The sequence below is a fragment of the Phoca vitulina genome, unplaced genomic scaffold, assembly GCF_004348235.1.
Source record: "Phoca vitulina isolate PV1807 unplaced genomic scaffold, GSC_HSeal_1.0 scaffold22, whole genome shotgun sequence".
NCBI lineage: Eukaryota > Metazoa > Chordata > Mammalia > Carnivora > Phocidae > Phoca > Phoca vitulina.
In genome coordinates, this window is record NW_022589725.1 from 8401386 (window position 1) to 8415745 (window position 14360).

Here is a 14360-nt window from a genome sequence, read left to right on the forward strand (position 1 = left end):
AGACCTGAGGCAAACTCCGCTGGGCAGGCCTGGGAGCGAGCGGCAGAGGGCTGGCCAGTGAAGAGGCTCTGAGCGTGGACGGTGAATGTGGAGGTTCGTGTGGCCGGAGCTCGGCACTGGGGACAGGAAGGCGCGGCCACAGACCACAGGGCCTATGGGCCGCTGCAAGGACTCTGGCCTTTCCCCTGCGCCCAGAGCTGTGGGAGGGCTCTACGCAAAGAGTGATGGCTCACTCCAGTGGCTGTGTGGGAGATGCCCTGAAGGGGACAAGGGCAGAAAGCGGGAGATATGATTTGATGGTGGCTGGGACCAAAAAGGTCACAGCTGGGGTGACAAGTCTTCAGATTTTACATGCATTCTGAAGATAGGCTGGAAGTGGGGTGCTAGAGAGACACGTGGATATGGACATCACCAAGAAGTATGACAGAATAGTGGAGAAGGTGACAGTAAGCCTTGAATTCCCCCATGAGGGGAACAGGTGCTGCACCACCAAGGAGGGGTTAGGGTACAGTCTCTGGATGTGAGATTCACACAGCTGGAAGTTTTTAGGTAAATGGGGAGGTGGGAGAAACAATGGTGTCGAGATGGTCCTCCCTTGTCTTCAGTGGCAGGAAGATGTGGGAGAAAAGAGCCACCACTGGAGAGGGCCCACCCCTGGGAGAGGTGGGTTTCAGTTAGAGCACAAAGGCAAGGAGAATGCTCTAAGAAGGAGGAGGACACAGAGGATGACAGTGAAGACAGATCTCCAGAGAACACCATCAGAGCATCAAGGTAGGTCACCACGTGATCGACTTTACCCAGTTATCCCAGCACGATACTTACAGCTCTCCATTTCATTTTCAAAAGTATCCCCTCAAATTATATAGTCACCCTGGTTTTAGGAGGTGGGGCATACGGTGCAGAAATGCTGTGGGACTTAGGGACTGGAGTGCAGGGCATGGGGGTGGGGGTGGGCTTCCTACAGTGAGTCCCAGGAGGAAGGACAGAGAATGTGCTGGAAGGGAAGGGAAGACAGTGTTCTCACTGCCCACAGACTCACAGAGGGAGACAGTGTGACATCGTGGGCTGGGTTTGAACCCTGTCTCCGACTCACAATCCTAAGTGACCTTGGGAGGGTCTCCTCTGAAAATGTATAGAAAGTACTTGGCAAACAACAGATGTTCAAGACACATAGCTCCCTCCCCGAGGCTCCTTTGCTCAGGCCAGCAGGGCCACATGTGGAGAGCCCACATATCCCTGCAGGCCCCTCTTAAGGGCCCTCTTCTTGGTGAAGCCCACCTGGTGCCCTCTTCCTCTGGCTCCTGTCCTCAGGCCAGGGTCCCCATCACAGGCCCGACTTCCAGACCACCCTGAACTTGATGGGGAGGTTCAGGAAGGCAGAGGCATGTGCCTTACTTTTGGCTGAATACCGAGCAGAGTCTGGCCGAGAGTGAACTGTCAGTGTGGCGTGGTGCACAAGCTCTCAGAGTAGTGGACTAGGGTGACTGCTTGCGTCCCTGCCCCGCTCCCCACACTGGGCAGCTTCAGGTAGAATAGACAACTCTGGGCAAGAGGCTTTTACATAATAAAACATCCGCTGATCCAAATCAGACAAAGACTGGGGAGAGAGAAGGAAGTGTGCAACCCCTCCCCTGCTCCCTCCCACCCCCACCGTGCTGGGGAATAACTCTGCTCCTGCCACTTCTTCATTTTTCCTCCTTCCTCTTTATTACTTTGGGCATGTGCCGGAAAACGGGATTTGGGGTTCAGACATGTGCCAGCTGTGTGTCTCCCCCTGGGAATCGTCCTCTTCCATGAGATGCATTCATCACCTCCACCAGCAAATGGCTGTGATGCCTTCTATTAAAGGCCCCTTCAAGAAAGGGCTGGGGTGATGGGAGAACAGGATCTGGGCTGCAGAGACAGCTAAAGGGCTGTACATAAGTGCTATCTCTTACTCACATGTGAATGATCTAGTAGTTGCTGCCCCAGGAGACAGAGAAAAGACCATTATAGCATTTAATACCCCCAGAGGCATGGTCTGGAAGCAAGAGTCTTAATGGATTGAACTAACACTTTGCTCTCCTAATGTATTCTCAGACCCAGGAGGGAGGCAAGTGGAGGAACAGTCTGATCCTTTGGGGCAGTGATTTTCCAACTCAAGCCAGCTTCCCTGTAGGGACCTAATCTCTTTCTAGAGACCCACAGGTAGAGGAAACCAAAGTTCGTATCAAGGGGATTAGAAAAGGCCAAGGCCTTAGAAAAAAATACAAGCACACAGAGTACCCATCCCATGGCCCATCTCCTGTTACTCTGTGGGGAAGGGGGAAACCATCAGATTCGCTGGTGTCTGGCAACAGGCTGAGAACAGAACAGGCACAGTGTGGAAGAGGGGCTGTCTCCTCCACAGTGGGTGCCAGGTGTGGAGGTATGATGACTTGTCTGATCTTGGCAGCAACTGTGCAAGGGACAGAATGCCGTCCCTGTCTGCAGACGAGGACACTGAAGCTTATTAGAGAACTGGAGCAACGTGCCCAAGTTCGGGACGGTAGAGAGGCTGAAATTCAAACCAAAACATGTGTGAGTTGGGAAAAAGGTACCTAAAGAGCCAGTGGGCGGGAGAGCCAGTCCCCAAAGTGGTATCTTTTTACTAAGCAATATGCCACCTTGCCTGTTCCCTACCCTCTGGGGAGAAACTGCACTGTGAGTGCTCCAAAGCAGCCCAGCCCCACAGGGCTTCTGGCTACAAAGTCCTCCCAAAGGCTAAGACTCTGGATGCCATGTCCTGTGGTAAAGGGGCCCCAGTGGCCACAGATGTGGAGCGGGTCAGAATGTCAGAACTCGCAGGGCCCTCAGAAACACAGTGCAACTCTGAAGGGCGGGTGACTGGCCAGGGTCCCACAGCAAGCCAGCCATGGAGCTGGGCCCAGAACCAGGTCAGATGAGGCCCCAGTGCTCTTCCCCGGCCATTGGCAGCCGGCATAGCTGTGCCCCGCGCCCTCACTCTCCGCCCCTTACCCCTACTCATTCTTTGTTTCCATAGTAGAATCCTATTTGGAGCAAATCTTGGTGGTGCCAGCTACCTCTGGTTATTGTAGCTGCTGCAGCAGTTCATAAATATTGAACAGATTCCTCCCAGAGGTCTTGGGGAAGAGTTCTCTTTGCTGTGTGTGTGTGTGTGTGTGTGTGTGTGTGTGTCTAAGAAAGGAAGAGAGAATGCAGAAAAAGAGAGATGCTAGATGAAGGGGGAATTGGGAGTGGGGTAGAGGGAGAGCGGGCTGGGGGAGAGCGGGAGAGAAGAAGAGGGTGAGTCGGGCTGGAGAGAGTGAAAAAGATGGTGTGCACATCAACTCCCTTCTCTCCTGCCCCAGCATTTTCAAATGCTCTTATAATAAAGGCTTTGATGGAGCTCAAAAACAGGCAGCAGTGCTGAACGCATAAATATTAAAGCAAACTTTAGACAGCGGGTTTACTATTCAGACATGGAATACAAGCTGTTCTGTTTATGTTAAGAGGGAGAGGGAGGGGCCCTGGGGCTGGTGGGTGGGGAGAACTGTCTTCAGGGCAGAGACTTGGGCCGAGCTCACAAGCCTGGTCCAGACCCCTGAAACTGAAGCCTCAAATGCTCACCCTTTAAAAAATGCAGGAGGAAGGGGGTGGGGGAGGAGAAGAATGCCCCTATTTTCACACTGGAAACTCTGGAAGACACAGGCATCACCACAGACTAGAAACTGGGAAAGGAAAGTCCATGTCCAACAGATTCCTTAATGACAGCGATGAACCTGGAAGGTCTAGTGTCACACTTCCCTAGGAGGAGGACACTCACCTGTAGCTACAGGACACAAGTGCATCAGGGATTCCACTAAAATGACACCCATTTAAAGGAGAAGGATTCTGGGTGGTGTACGCAAACAGTGAATCATGGGACACCACATCAAAAAACTAATGATGTACTCTATGATGTTAATTAATAAAATTTAAAAAAAAAAGCAAAAAGAAGCAAGCACATGAAAAATAAATAAAAGAGGGGCGCCTGGGTGGCTCAGTCGGTTATGCGTCTGCCTTGGGCTCAGGTCATGATCCCAGGGTCCTGGGATCGGGTCCCGCATCGGGCTCCCTGCTTGGCGGGGAGCCTGCTTCTCCCTCTCCCTCTGCCTGCAGCTCCCCCTGCTTGTGCTCTCTCTCTCTGACAAAAAAATAAATAAAATCTTAAAAAAAAAAAAAGAAGAAATAAAGAAATAAAAGACTAAAAAGAAAAAAAAAGGAGGATACTTATCATGCTAACAGGGGTCATGTTCCCATTGTCCTGAGGACACTTGAGCTGCCGGGAAAGCACCCTCCCCTCCCCCACCAGGCCCCGAGGAGTCTGGTCCATGTGCTGAGTCCAGGCTGCTGTCACCTCCAGGTCAAAGGATTAGGCCAAGAAAGCCAGGGAGGGAGCCTCCATTTGCTGAGCACGTACTCTGTCCCAGGCGCCTGACTGTAGTTCGACTTGAGCAATATTCACACACACCAGGTCCGTGTTTTACCGAGAGGAAACCAAGGCTCAAACACATTATCTACTAACTTAGCCAAAGTTACACAGAGAGCCAGAATCACGCGGGTCTGTGTGTCTCCGATCTGTTTCTTGCTGGAGGAGCTCACGCGCGGATCCCAGCAGTAGAGCAGCTGCCCTGTGGCAAGCATGTGCGTGCGCATGGTGCCTCCCCGGACTCACAGAACCTGGTGAGGCAGCTTATCTCCACCTCACAGATGAAAGACTGTGGCTTAGAGAGGGTAACAAGCTGCCCAAGGTGAAATGCACGCCTCTCCAGGATTCTCTCCTGCCTCCAAACACTCTAGTGGTCACAAGTAGCCACGACTTGGGGCAAGTCACGCACACATCAACACGTCATCAGAAGAGAAATCCTGTCAGCTTCTGCAGCTTCAAAATCTCAGAGGCAATGCTAAGGTTACCAAGAGCCCCAAATCAATATGGAAATACATGTTTATGAGCTTCTAGAGGAGATTTCAAGCCATAAAGCCCAAAAGCAAATCAAAGGGCGAGGAGCCAATTTCTTAAAGCATTTTGAAGTCTTTGGCTCAGTCTTTTTGCCACCAATCAAAGAGTTTTGAGTCAGTAATCCTCTGAGTTTTCCCCTGCACAACAGCCCGGCAGGCACACGGTCTTCCGACAACTTTCGCCAGTGACTAAGACATTGAAGAGACTTGCCAGCAGCTTCCACGGTAACACTTGGCACAAGTATTTACACTAAACAGTATTTCCAGGTCACAGTTCCTACACCACATCCAAGGAGGTGGCCCCTCAAGGATGGACATCTGTGCCTGCCCTTAGAGGTCTGTCACATGCTTCCAGAAGCCACCTCCTTAGTCACTTATTAGCTTCACGGAAAGGACAAGGGTGGCTGCCAGGGGCCAGGGAAATGGGGGGAGGAGAGATGGGGGGTGAGTGTTTAATGGGTACAGAGTTTCAGTTTTGCAAGATGAAAATCAAATGTGTGGATAAGTGGTGGTGTCGGTCACAATGGTTAAAATGGTAAATCCTGACATATATTTTACCACCAAAAAAAAGGTAACTCCTCTGTGTAGCCTCCCTGGATCTTCGTTCCTTTTAATCTGCAGCAGGATGAACTCTGCCTTCGTGACTCCCGCTCTGTGTCTTAGCACTGACTTCATGCTGCTTTGTGTAGTGATCAGTCATTTCACCTGTGATGGGACTGTATGCCCCCCAGGGACAGGGCCTCCTAAGTGTCTCATTCATCTTAGGAGCCCACCTAGTGCCCTGTGATGCCAGGTGGGTGCTCTATAAAAGTGGATGCCCTCAATTTTCTTTCTTAAAAGATGGGAGGACTGTATCAGCCAACCAACAATTTAGAGGTTTCCTTCCTGCCAGATGGAAGAACGACTGTGTATAGTTCTGAGTTTTGATCTGGTTTCCAACATTATTAGTGACTCAGGTAATGTCCCTTAACCCCCGTAAGTCTTGGTTTCCTTATCTGCAAAATGGAGATTGTAATCCTGTTTTCTAGGGCTATTGTGAGAACCAGAGAATACACACAGAAGCCTGGCCCAGAGGACGTGCTCAGGAGTGACCCCTCTACCTACCATGGTCCTGGATTTCTGGAAGAGCACAAAGAAGCCTGAAGCACTAGCTCACCCCCGTCCCCCCCACCCCACCCACAGTAAGCACTAACTGAGCCCCTTGTCGGCACCAGTCATGGGCCAGGCACAAGATGACAGGCAGGAAGACTGTCACCGCCCTCATGGGGCACATGGTGTGGCCTGCCCTTCTCTGGCAAAGAGACCACCCTCTCCTACATGGGTGCCACAGTGCTCAGGCCTGGAACAGCTGCCAGCTCCAGGGAAGGCTGGACTTTGGGAGCGCCGAGTAAGCAGTCTGCAGAAAGAAGGACTTTAATGAGCCATCAATTATTCCCAGCTCTCTTGGCACCCCCAACAGAAGAGGAGGGAGGAAAATGGTTGAGAAAGGGGACTGAGATACAAAGGGAAAAGACCCCTGCTGGGCTTGCCTCATCAGCGTTTTCCTGGGACCTCAAGGGATACATCAGCTGTCATCCTGCCAGCAAAACTTAGGAAATATGTAGGCCATAAAAATCAAAGAAAAAGCTTGCATCTAATTAGTATGTTAAAAAAAAAAAAAAAAAGGAAGCAACCCAAACTGGAAAACAAAATTAAAATCAAAGAGGACAGACTGATGAGCTGGTTTTCTTTATGAGGCTTTGTTTTCTCATGCTTTTTGATGGAAGGAAGGGTGGAGGAAGAAGGGGGAGGGAGTGAAGGCTTTTAAGGGGGAGGGCCTGAGCAGTCTAGCCATCCACCCCGCCAGCCAGCCTGACCTGTTTTTAACACCAACACAGCCCTGAGGGGCTCGCTGGCTGCAGACAGGCAGGCCACATGGGCTCGGCTCCCCCGCACAACACCACAGGCAGAAGGGCTTCCCTGAGGTGGGAGTGAGCCACGGCGGGTGCCTGCCAGTGCACGCAAGGTCGATAACCCTTTGATATACTGTCCTATCCCTGGGCCATCTCTCTCTGCCTGGGATGTGTCTTTCCCCCTGGAACACTCTTCCCAGTCCTGGGAGGAGCCTCTCCCTCCTCTGGGAGTCCACGGAATGGCCTGGCTCTCCAGAACTGCTCTTACCACTCCGTTAGCACACTGTTCACAACTTCAACCAGCACTTAGCACGTTGTAATTAGTTTCGAGTATCTCGACTGTGAACGTCTCAAAAATATGGCTCTTGCTTTTTCTTCTTTGCATCTCTAGTCCTGAACACAGAGCCCGGCACTCAGCAAATGCCGGCTCAGTAGCTGCTGCAGCATGTATGTCATTTAGCTTGAATTACGGCTGGTCACTTACACATCCATGTCCCCAGAAGATTATAAACTCCACGAGGGCAGGCGCCGTGTGGCCCCTGAGTACAGTATCTAGCATGGTGCTTAGCCCCGAGACAAGTCTCAGCAAACATCTGCCAAATTCAATTTGCACAAGGGTGGGGCTGAATTCAACAATATGTAAAATATTCGCTGGGTTCTCATTATGTGCCCAGCATTGCTCTGGGTGCTGAGGAGACACGGTGAACAAGCCAGACAACGTCCCCACGTCACGGAACTTACATTTTAATGTATGAGACACACAAAAAGAGTAAACAAAGGCATAAATAAAAACAATTACACATTGGGATAAGGGCTAGGAAGGAAATAAACTGGGTGCTCCGATGGGAAGTAACAGATGGAGAGCGCTGCACAGATTCAGGATGGAGGCTAGAGGCGGGACTGGCGGGTTTACTACCCCACTGGCTGGGCAGCGTGATGGAGGGAGAACCGAAGGATTGGCCTGGCAGACCTCGGGGGAAAGAAAGCAACAGAGCAGAGGACCAAGAGCGGCAGGAACGAACGCGGCATCTGCGCAGGCCGCTCCATCAACAAATCTCTACTCCGCATCCAGTCTGTGCCCGACAGCCCACAACGCACTGGGGGGCTAGACCGGGACCTGAGGGAGACAGAGCCTGGCTCACAACAACTGAAAACTCTGAGTAACCTAAGGTATATGTGCGAGGATTTCACAGAGGAAAACATCCACCTACTACATGTCAGTATCCATTAAAAACACCCTTTCTTTCTCAGAAGATCACTGTGTTGACTGCAGGGATGGAAGTGCAGGGAGAAGCCTAAATGCAAGACAGGAGAGCCGAGAGCGATGAAAAGTTCTAATTGAACAAGTGGGTGTTAGACGTAAACGCCATTTACAAACTGGAGTTGCCAATCACCACAGCTTCACCTCGGGGAGGAGGCAGCCTGACACGCTGTGTAGTAATTCACGCGAGCGAGACACGGAGCGGGGAAGGAGCACCCAGGATGCCGCCGTACTGGGCTCACAGAGTGCTGGGCTTGCTTCCTGAATGGTTTCCCTTTCCTCTTTCTCTGAGGGAGAAAACGAGATCCCAATACCTCAAACTCTCTGCAACACGGACACAGTGGAGGTCCCACTGCCACTGGTCTGGGGTGGCCGTGCTAAACACGGGGTTTCCTGCTCCCATGCCTTCGCGCACACTGTTCCTTTGTTCTGGGATGTCCCGGTCCCAGTCTCTAAGACCCAGCTCGATGCCACTTTCACGAGACTTCCCGTAAGACTGTAGCCATGCCTCACTTATGATAATGATGATGACAATTATCATCATATTTCATAATATTCATAATAGCTAACATTTACGGAGAACTTATTAAGGGTCAGACATTTCAATCTATCATCTTATTTAATCTTCTCACCCATCCTATGAGGTCACAAGAGCAATTGGGTATCTCACCCCAGGTAACACAGTAAGTAACAAAGCCAGGATTCAGTCCCAGGAGCCGGATCCCAGAGACCATGGCTCTTAACTTCTCTTCACTTTATTGTATGTACCCTTTATCTTCACATTTCATCTCCCACCTGTCATGGGAGTTATAAGCCACTTACAGGCAAACCCTTTGAGTAAATTTAGCCTATTCCTTCACCTTAGAAATGGGCAGAACATGGGCCAGAGCGGGAAAATGAAAATCTGCCCACAGCTACCAGTCTACCCTGGCTCTCTCTGATCTCTGGCAGGAGCCGTGTCCAGCACGGGCCTCTACTGCTGTGTGTGTGAGTCTGTGCTAAGGGGCCCACGGGCACAGAGTCCAGCTCAGGTACCCTTGTGATTGCGAGCCTGCACACCAATGCAGGCCTTGGGAGCCTCCAGCTGAGGAAGGTCCCAAAGATGTCACAGCATTGGAGGGACTCCCTGGGGTAGCTGAGGGCAGGAGGGACGCTCACCTGACTGAGCACTATCTGTGTGCCAGGCACCATCTACCACTGGGTACGAACTGGATGCTGTTTTGTAGTGTCTCCTGAACCTTTGCAAAAGTTCTTCTAGATCACACTCGCACGGCTGGGGGAAGGCAGAGCCAAGGCTGGATGGCAGGTATGTTCTTTCTGCTACACCACACTGCCTCAGATTCACTTCCTGCTGTCTTGCATAATTCCGGGTATTTCCTGTTACTTCCTTGTTTTCTTCCCCCTAAGAAAGCAATTTCTTTCCACTACATGTAGTTTGGAACTGGGCTTTTTGTTTATTTTGTCTTCTTCTTTCTTTTTAATTTTTAACAAATATTTCTAAGCCCTGCTGCCTCTTGTTTGTTATGTATTTTAAATGCTGGAACTGAAGGGTCAGAGGCATAGAATGAATACCTAGGCCAGTCCTCGGTATCCGGACAAAGATGACCTGGACACACAGTGCATGTGACAACACACTTAAGCCTGCAGTGCAGAGAATGCTGTGCACCAAATGCCAGGGATATTGACAGAGACTTAGAAAGTAAGCATCACTTAGTTCTCCCAGAGCCTCACACACAAGCAGCACACAACTCACCCTTGATGATGTGCCTGACGATTTTGATGGAGCTCCCTCGCATGTTCAGGATCTGGTGAACCCTCTGGCGAATCTGTGAGGAAGGGGAAGGGAGGGGAGAGAAAGGAAAAGCACTGTTTGTCTTGGCAGACACCAGCATCCATCCTGTGCAAAGTGTGCACCTCGCGCCCACCCCTGATGGAGCGGGCCCACACAGAGTGCAGGGAGTTAAGGAGGGTGGATCCGCTTCTTTCTTGGAGTCTCTGCCCAGGCAGGGGACCAGGAAGGAGGCAGGCATGGACAGGCCCGTCAGGGGCAGCCCCTCCTACCTGGGGCACGTTGGCATTGCAGATCTCCGCCATGATGTAGCAGATGTGCTGAAGGACAAAGAGCCCCGCATCTAAGCGCCGGAGGTAGAACTCGTCCTCCGTGTCGTTGTCTATGATCTCCCCGCGCCGGACCATGTCCTGCAAGCGAATGAGCATTTGGGACAAATGAACTGGCCAGTGAGCCCATAATACACAAAAGAACAGCAACTACACCACCACCACCACCACCACCACCAGAAGACCATTCCACCATGATGTCTCTTGCTCCTCCCATTATCTTCTAAAGTACCTTTCTTATGTTCTCATTTTTAATGGACTAGAGGTCCAGGGAGTCAGATCAAAGCCCATTTTTTTTACCTGTGCAATGAGTCAAGGCCAAAATGATCTCATCCACATATTCAATCTAAAAAAATAAGCTGATGGGGACACAAATCTCAGCTATTTATCTGCTTCCACTCATTCTCTAGTCTTCGCTTCCAGCCCCGGTACATCACCTCTCTAAAAGACCTACAGATTTCTCTCTCCCTCCCCAGTCGGGTCAAACTCGGGCAGAGCGGTCCTGTCTCCACAATTCTGTCTTGATGCCCTGGTGAGGCTGATGGTGATGGCACAGACACCCATTGTACATACACGTGCCCCTTTGGGCTCACATTGCGTCAGTAGCAAATGCCACCACCCTTTCCATTTCACGTCACCAGCAGGCACTCCCCTAGGCCAACACCCCAACGAGCAACAGGAGTCTCTTTCCTCAACCATTGCAATCCCAGACCTATCAGACTTGCTGTCCTCAAATCTATTCCTCTCTAGTGGATTCTTTTTTTTAAACAGTTTTATTGAGATAACAATTCACATACCATACAATTTGCCCATTTAAAGTGCACAATGAGGGGCGCCTGGGTGGCTCAGTTGGTTAAGCAACTGCCTTCGGCTCAGGTCATGATCCTGGAGTCCCAGGATTGAGTCCCGCATCGGGCTCCCTGCTCAGCAGGGAGTCTGCTTCTCCCTCTGGCCCTCCCCCCATCTCGTGCTCTCTCTCTTTCATTCTCTCTCTCTCAAATAAATAAATAAAATCTTTAAAAAAAAAAAAATAAAGTGCACAATGTAATGGCTTTTAGTATATTCAGAGCTGTGCAACCGGCACAATTGTCTTAGGACATTTTCACCACCACCCCTGAGTTCCCCAACTAGTGGATTATTATTGCCTCTGCCACCAGAGCTCCTCTCCCCATCTCTGGGCCTTCGCTTCCTTCCTTCCTTAGGATCCTGGGGTATCTCTGAAGCTAGCACTACTTTTATGCTACCTCTACCACACCTTTCCTGATTATGGAAGGCTAACACTGCTCCCTTCCGAAATTCCTGAGCATGCCTCAACACGCCTCTCCCCTGCATGACCTCCTCTCGCACAGTGATTTCCACCATCACCCCCCTGCCCCGTTGCTAACTCCCATCTACAACTCCCTTCATTTCATAAGGGTGGACTATGAACTCTGGTAAGGCAGGGACTGAATTCTGTCTTCATGTGCCCACTCAGTAAACATCCATGCACTGAATGAAGGGGAAAAGACATCTCTGTTTTGGGCTGTTAGCTCTCAGGAGTAAGATCTGGGTGAGGAACTCATCCCACATGATTGGCAGACTGGCTTGAGAAGACAGGTGCTTGACACATGCTTTTGACGACAACACCATTTCTTAATTCTGTCAGTAGTTTTATGGCCGTGGTTCCCTCTGACAACTCGGGCTCCTGTCACTGATAAAAGCCCCTGGGACCCTGCTTTGCACTCTCCCAAACTTGAAGGACTTACCACTTGGTCATCAATCTCCCACAAGGACCCTTCAGAGACTATTTAGACGCAGACAATGCACTTCTTTACTTGCCCAAGGGGCCAGCCTGCAGCCACACGAGGCGACTTCTCATCTCACTCCTGAAGGCCTCCGTCTGAGGCAGAGGAGGGCTGCACTTCCTGGCAAATCACCACCGCTAATTCCTAGCTTCATTTAGTAGCAAATTCCTTGGTAACCTGGTAATAGTGCTAATGTTCATGAGGTAGTCATGGAACACTGGACTGATGTCTGAGGAGTTTAAAAATAGAAGGGTCTCTTTAGTTTCTCATTTACTCATAATTGTAACTTCCTGCTCCAGAACTCCTAAGTGTTCAGCAGCTGGGGCACAGGAAGCAAAATTACTCCGGACTTCCACTCATGCAAAAAGCATTTGCTGCTAACACTTTACATTTCTATAATGCTGTAGGGTTTAAAGTGTCATTATATATATGGTCCTGAGTACCACATTTAAAGAGAGCAGGGAGGAGATTATTAATCCCATTGTACAAATCAAAATTCAAGACACACAGAGGTTAAGTAAGTTGCTCGTAATTACAGGATTACCAGTTACTAGAATATGGACTCCCTGGGGACAGGAATCCTGTCTGATTCACCTCTGAGGTAGAAATGATTAACATAATACCAAGTGCTCAGATCCCAGCCCAGCTAAGCGCCCAGCAGCAAGGGTGCCATTCTGAGCATTGATTTAAGGCAGAAAAAGAATGAAAATGGAGGTAAGGGGATGCCCTGGTCTTAGTCATGGAGAGGCTGACTGTCTGGGGAGGCCACAGGGACACAGGAAATGACCGGAGAGTAAGGGGATATTAAAGATAATGACAGGTGGTGTGATCATGGTTGGCTAAGCTGAGAGGGCATCTGGGAAAGAAGTGACTCCTGGGTAACCCTTCCAGGCTCCTGGGAGACAGCAGAATGAAGGCCTTAAGGATGAGGACATCCAGGGGTCTCATGAGGCCTCATGAGGTCTCCAGAGGCCTCATGCTGCTCATTGCTCTCTGCTCACCAGCAGCCTGCCCCCCACCCCCACCTTGCACACAGAACAGACAGGCCTGCCCTCGGCTCTCTGTCTACTCACCTTTGCTTGCCATGTTGGTACTTTCCCCAGCCCCCAATCTCTATCATAATATAGTTAAAATCTAAAATGCGATATTCCTTTCAAAATTTTTCCTGAGAGCTTTGAAAACTTCTCAAAGTTTTCCAACTTGCAAACTTTTCCAGCTAGATACTAGGATTTTTCGGTCCTGAAAACCCTCAAGACTTGGACTTATACCTCTTTTACAGCACCTCCCATGACCTGCCTTACAGCAGTTATTCCGATGTGTGTCTCTTTCCTGTGTAGGCTCCTTGAAAGCAAGAGGTGTGTTTCACTCTTCTTTGTACCCTAGAAAACACCTTGCATAGTACTTTGAGCACAGTGGGCTCTTGGAGAGCATTTGTCAAATAGGACTGAAAAATGCAGGTAGAAGTTCAGCGCTGTTTAATGAGTTGTGTGTGCTAAGACTCTTGTGGATGGGGAGAAGGGGGAGCATCAGACGTGGTGCGGGACAGGACCTCGGATGGCCAGCTGGTGGGGGCCTGAACGCTGGCCAGAGAAGTGAGACACGATGGGCCACAGACTGCATGAGCAGGGAGATGTCCTGAATGAGAATATGTAACTCCTGTGTGGCAGACACACTGGCTCCCAGCACTGAGAGCCATGCAGAGTGCATGGCTGGGAGGCCATAGTACCAGCCTCTGTGAGGAGCAGATCAGATGGAGGAGAGAGGAGGTGACGAAACCTTAGAGGTTTGCCAACATGGAAACTGGAGTGGAACACATTCCATTCGTCCACCTGATAAAGATTTCCTGAACACCAGACTGTGGGCCAGGTATTGTATGATGTGCTGGGGGCAGCAAAGATAAACAAAAGAGTCCACAATAATCAAGGAGATTATAGCCTAATAACGTTGCCAGGTTGTTAATTTTTAAAAATGTAGTAACATCTATGATCAAGGGCCTCTCAAATTGTACTGCGCGCCGTGGGCATCCAGAAGGACATACTATGTCTGTCTGGGGGGGGGGGGGGTGTGTCAAAAGACTTCAAAGGAAATGTACATTTGAGGTGGACTCTGAAGGAGTCGGACAGGCTGGAAAGAACATTCTAAGCAGAAGGACTAACAGCATGGATCAAGGCATAGAAAAGTCAACTTGGCTAGGGTGAGAGAGATCAACAGTGGAACACCAATATCACTAAAAGAAAGGTTAGAAAGGAGTAAGGGAGTGTGTTTTTTGCTTATAAAGATCCTGGCTATCGGCAGATCATGTTATTTTTGATTGATTGCTACATA

General features: G+C 50.1%; 1 protein-coding gene across 1 annotated transcript in view; it reads right to left on the reverse strand.

Moving 5' to 3' along the window:
- CTNNBL1 (catenin beta like 1) overlaps nt 1-14360 on the reverse strand; it is a 157286-nt gene that overhangs the window by 2602 nt on the left and 140324 nt on the right. The window contains exons 14-15 of the mRNA XM_032420188.1: nt 10195-10332; nt 9887-9959 (exon numbers count right to left, since the gene is read on the reverse strand). Of these exons, the coding sequence (XP_032276079.1) occupies nt 9887-9959; nt 10195-10332 (211 nt within the window). The remainder of the gene's footprint in view (nt 1-9886; nt 9960-10194; nt 10333-14360) is intronic.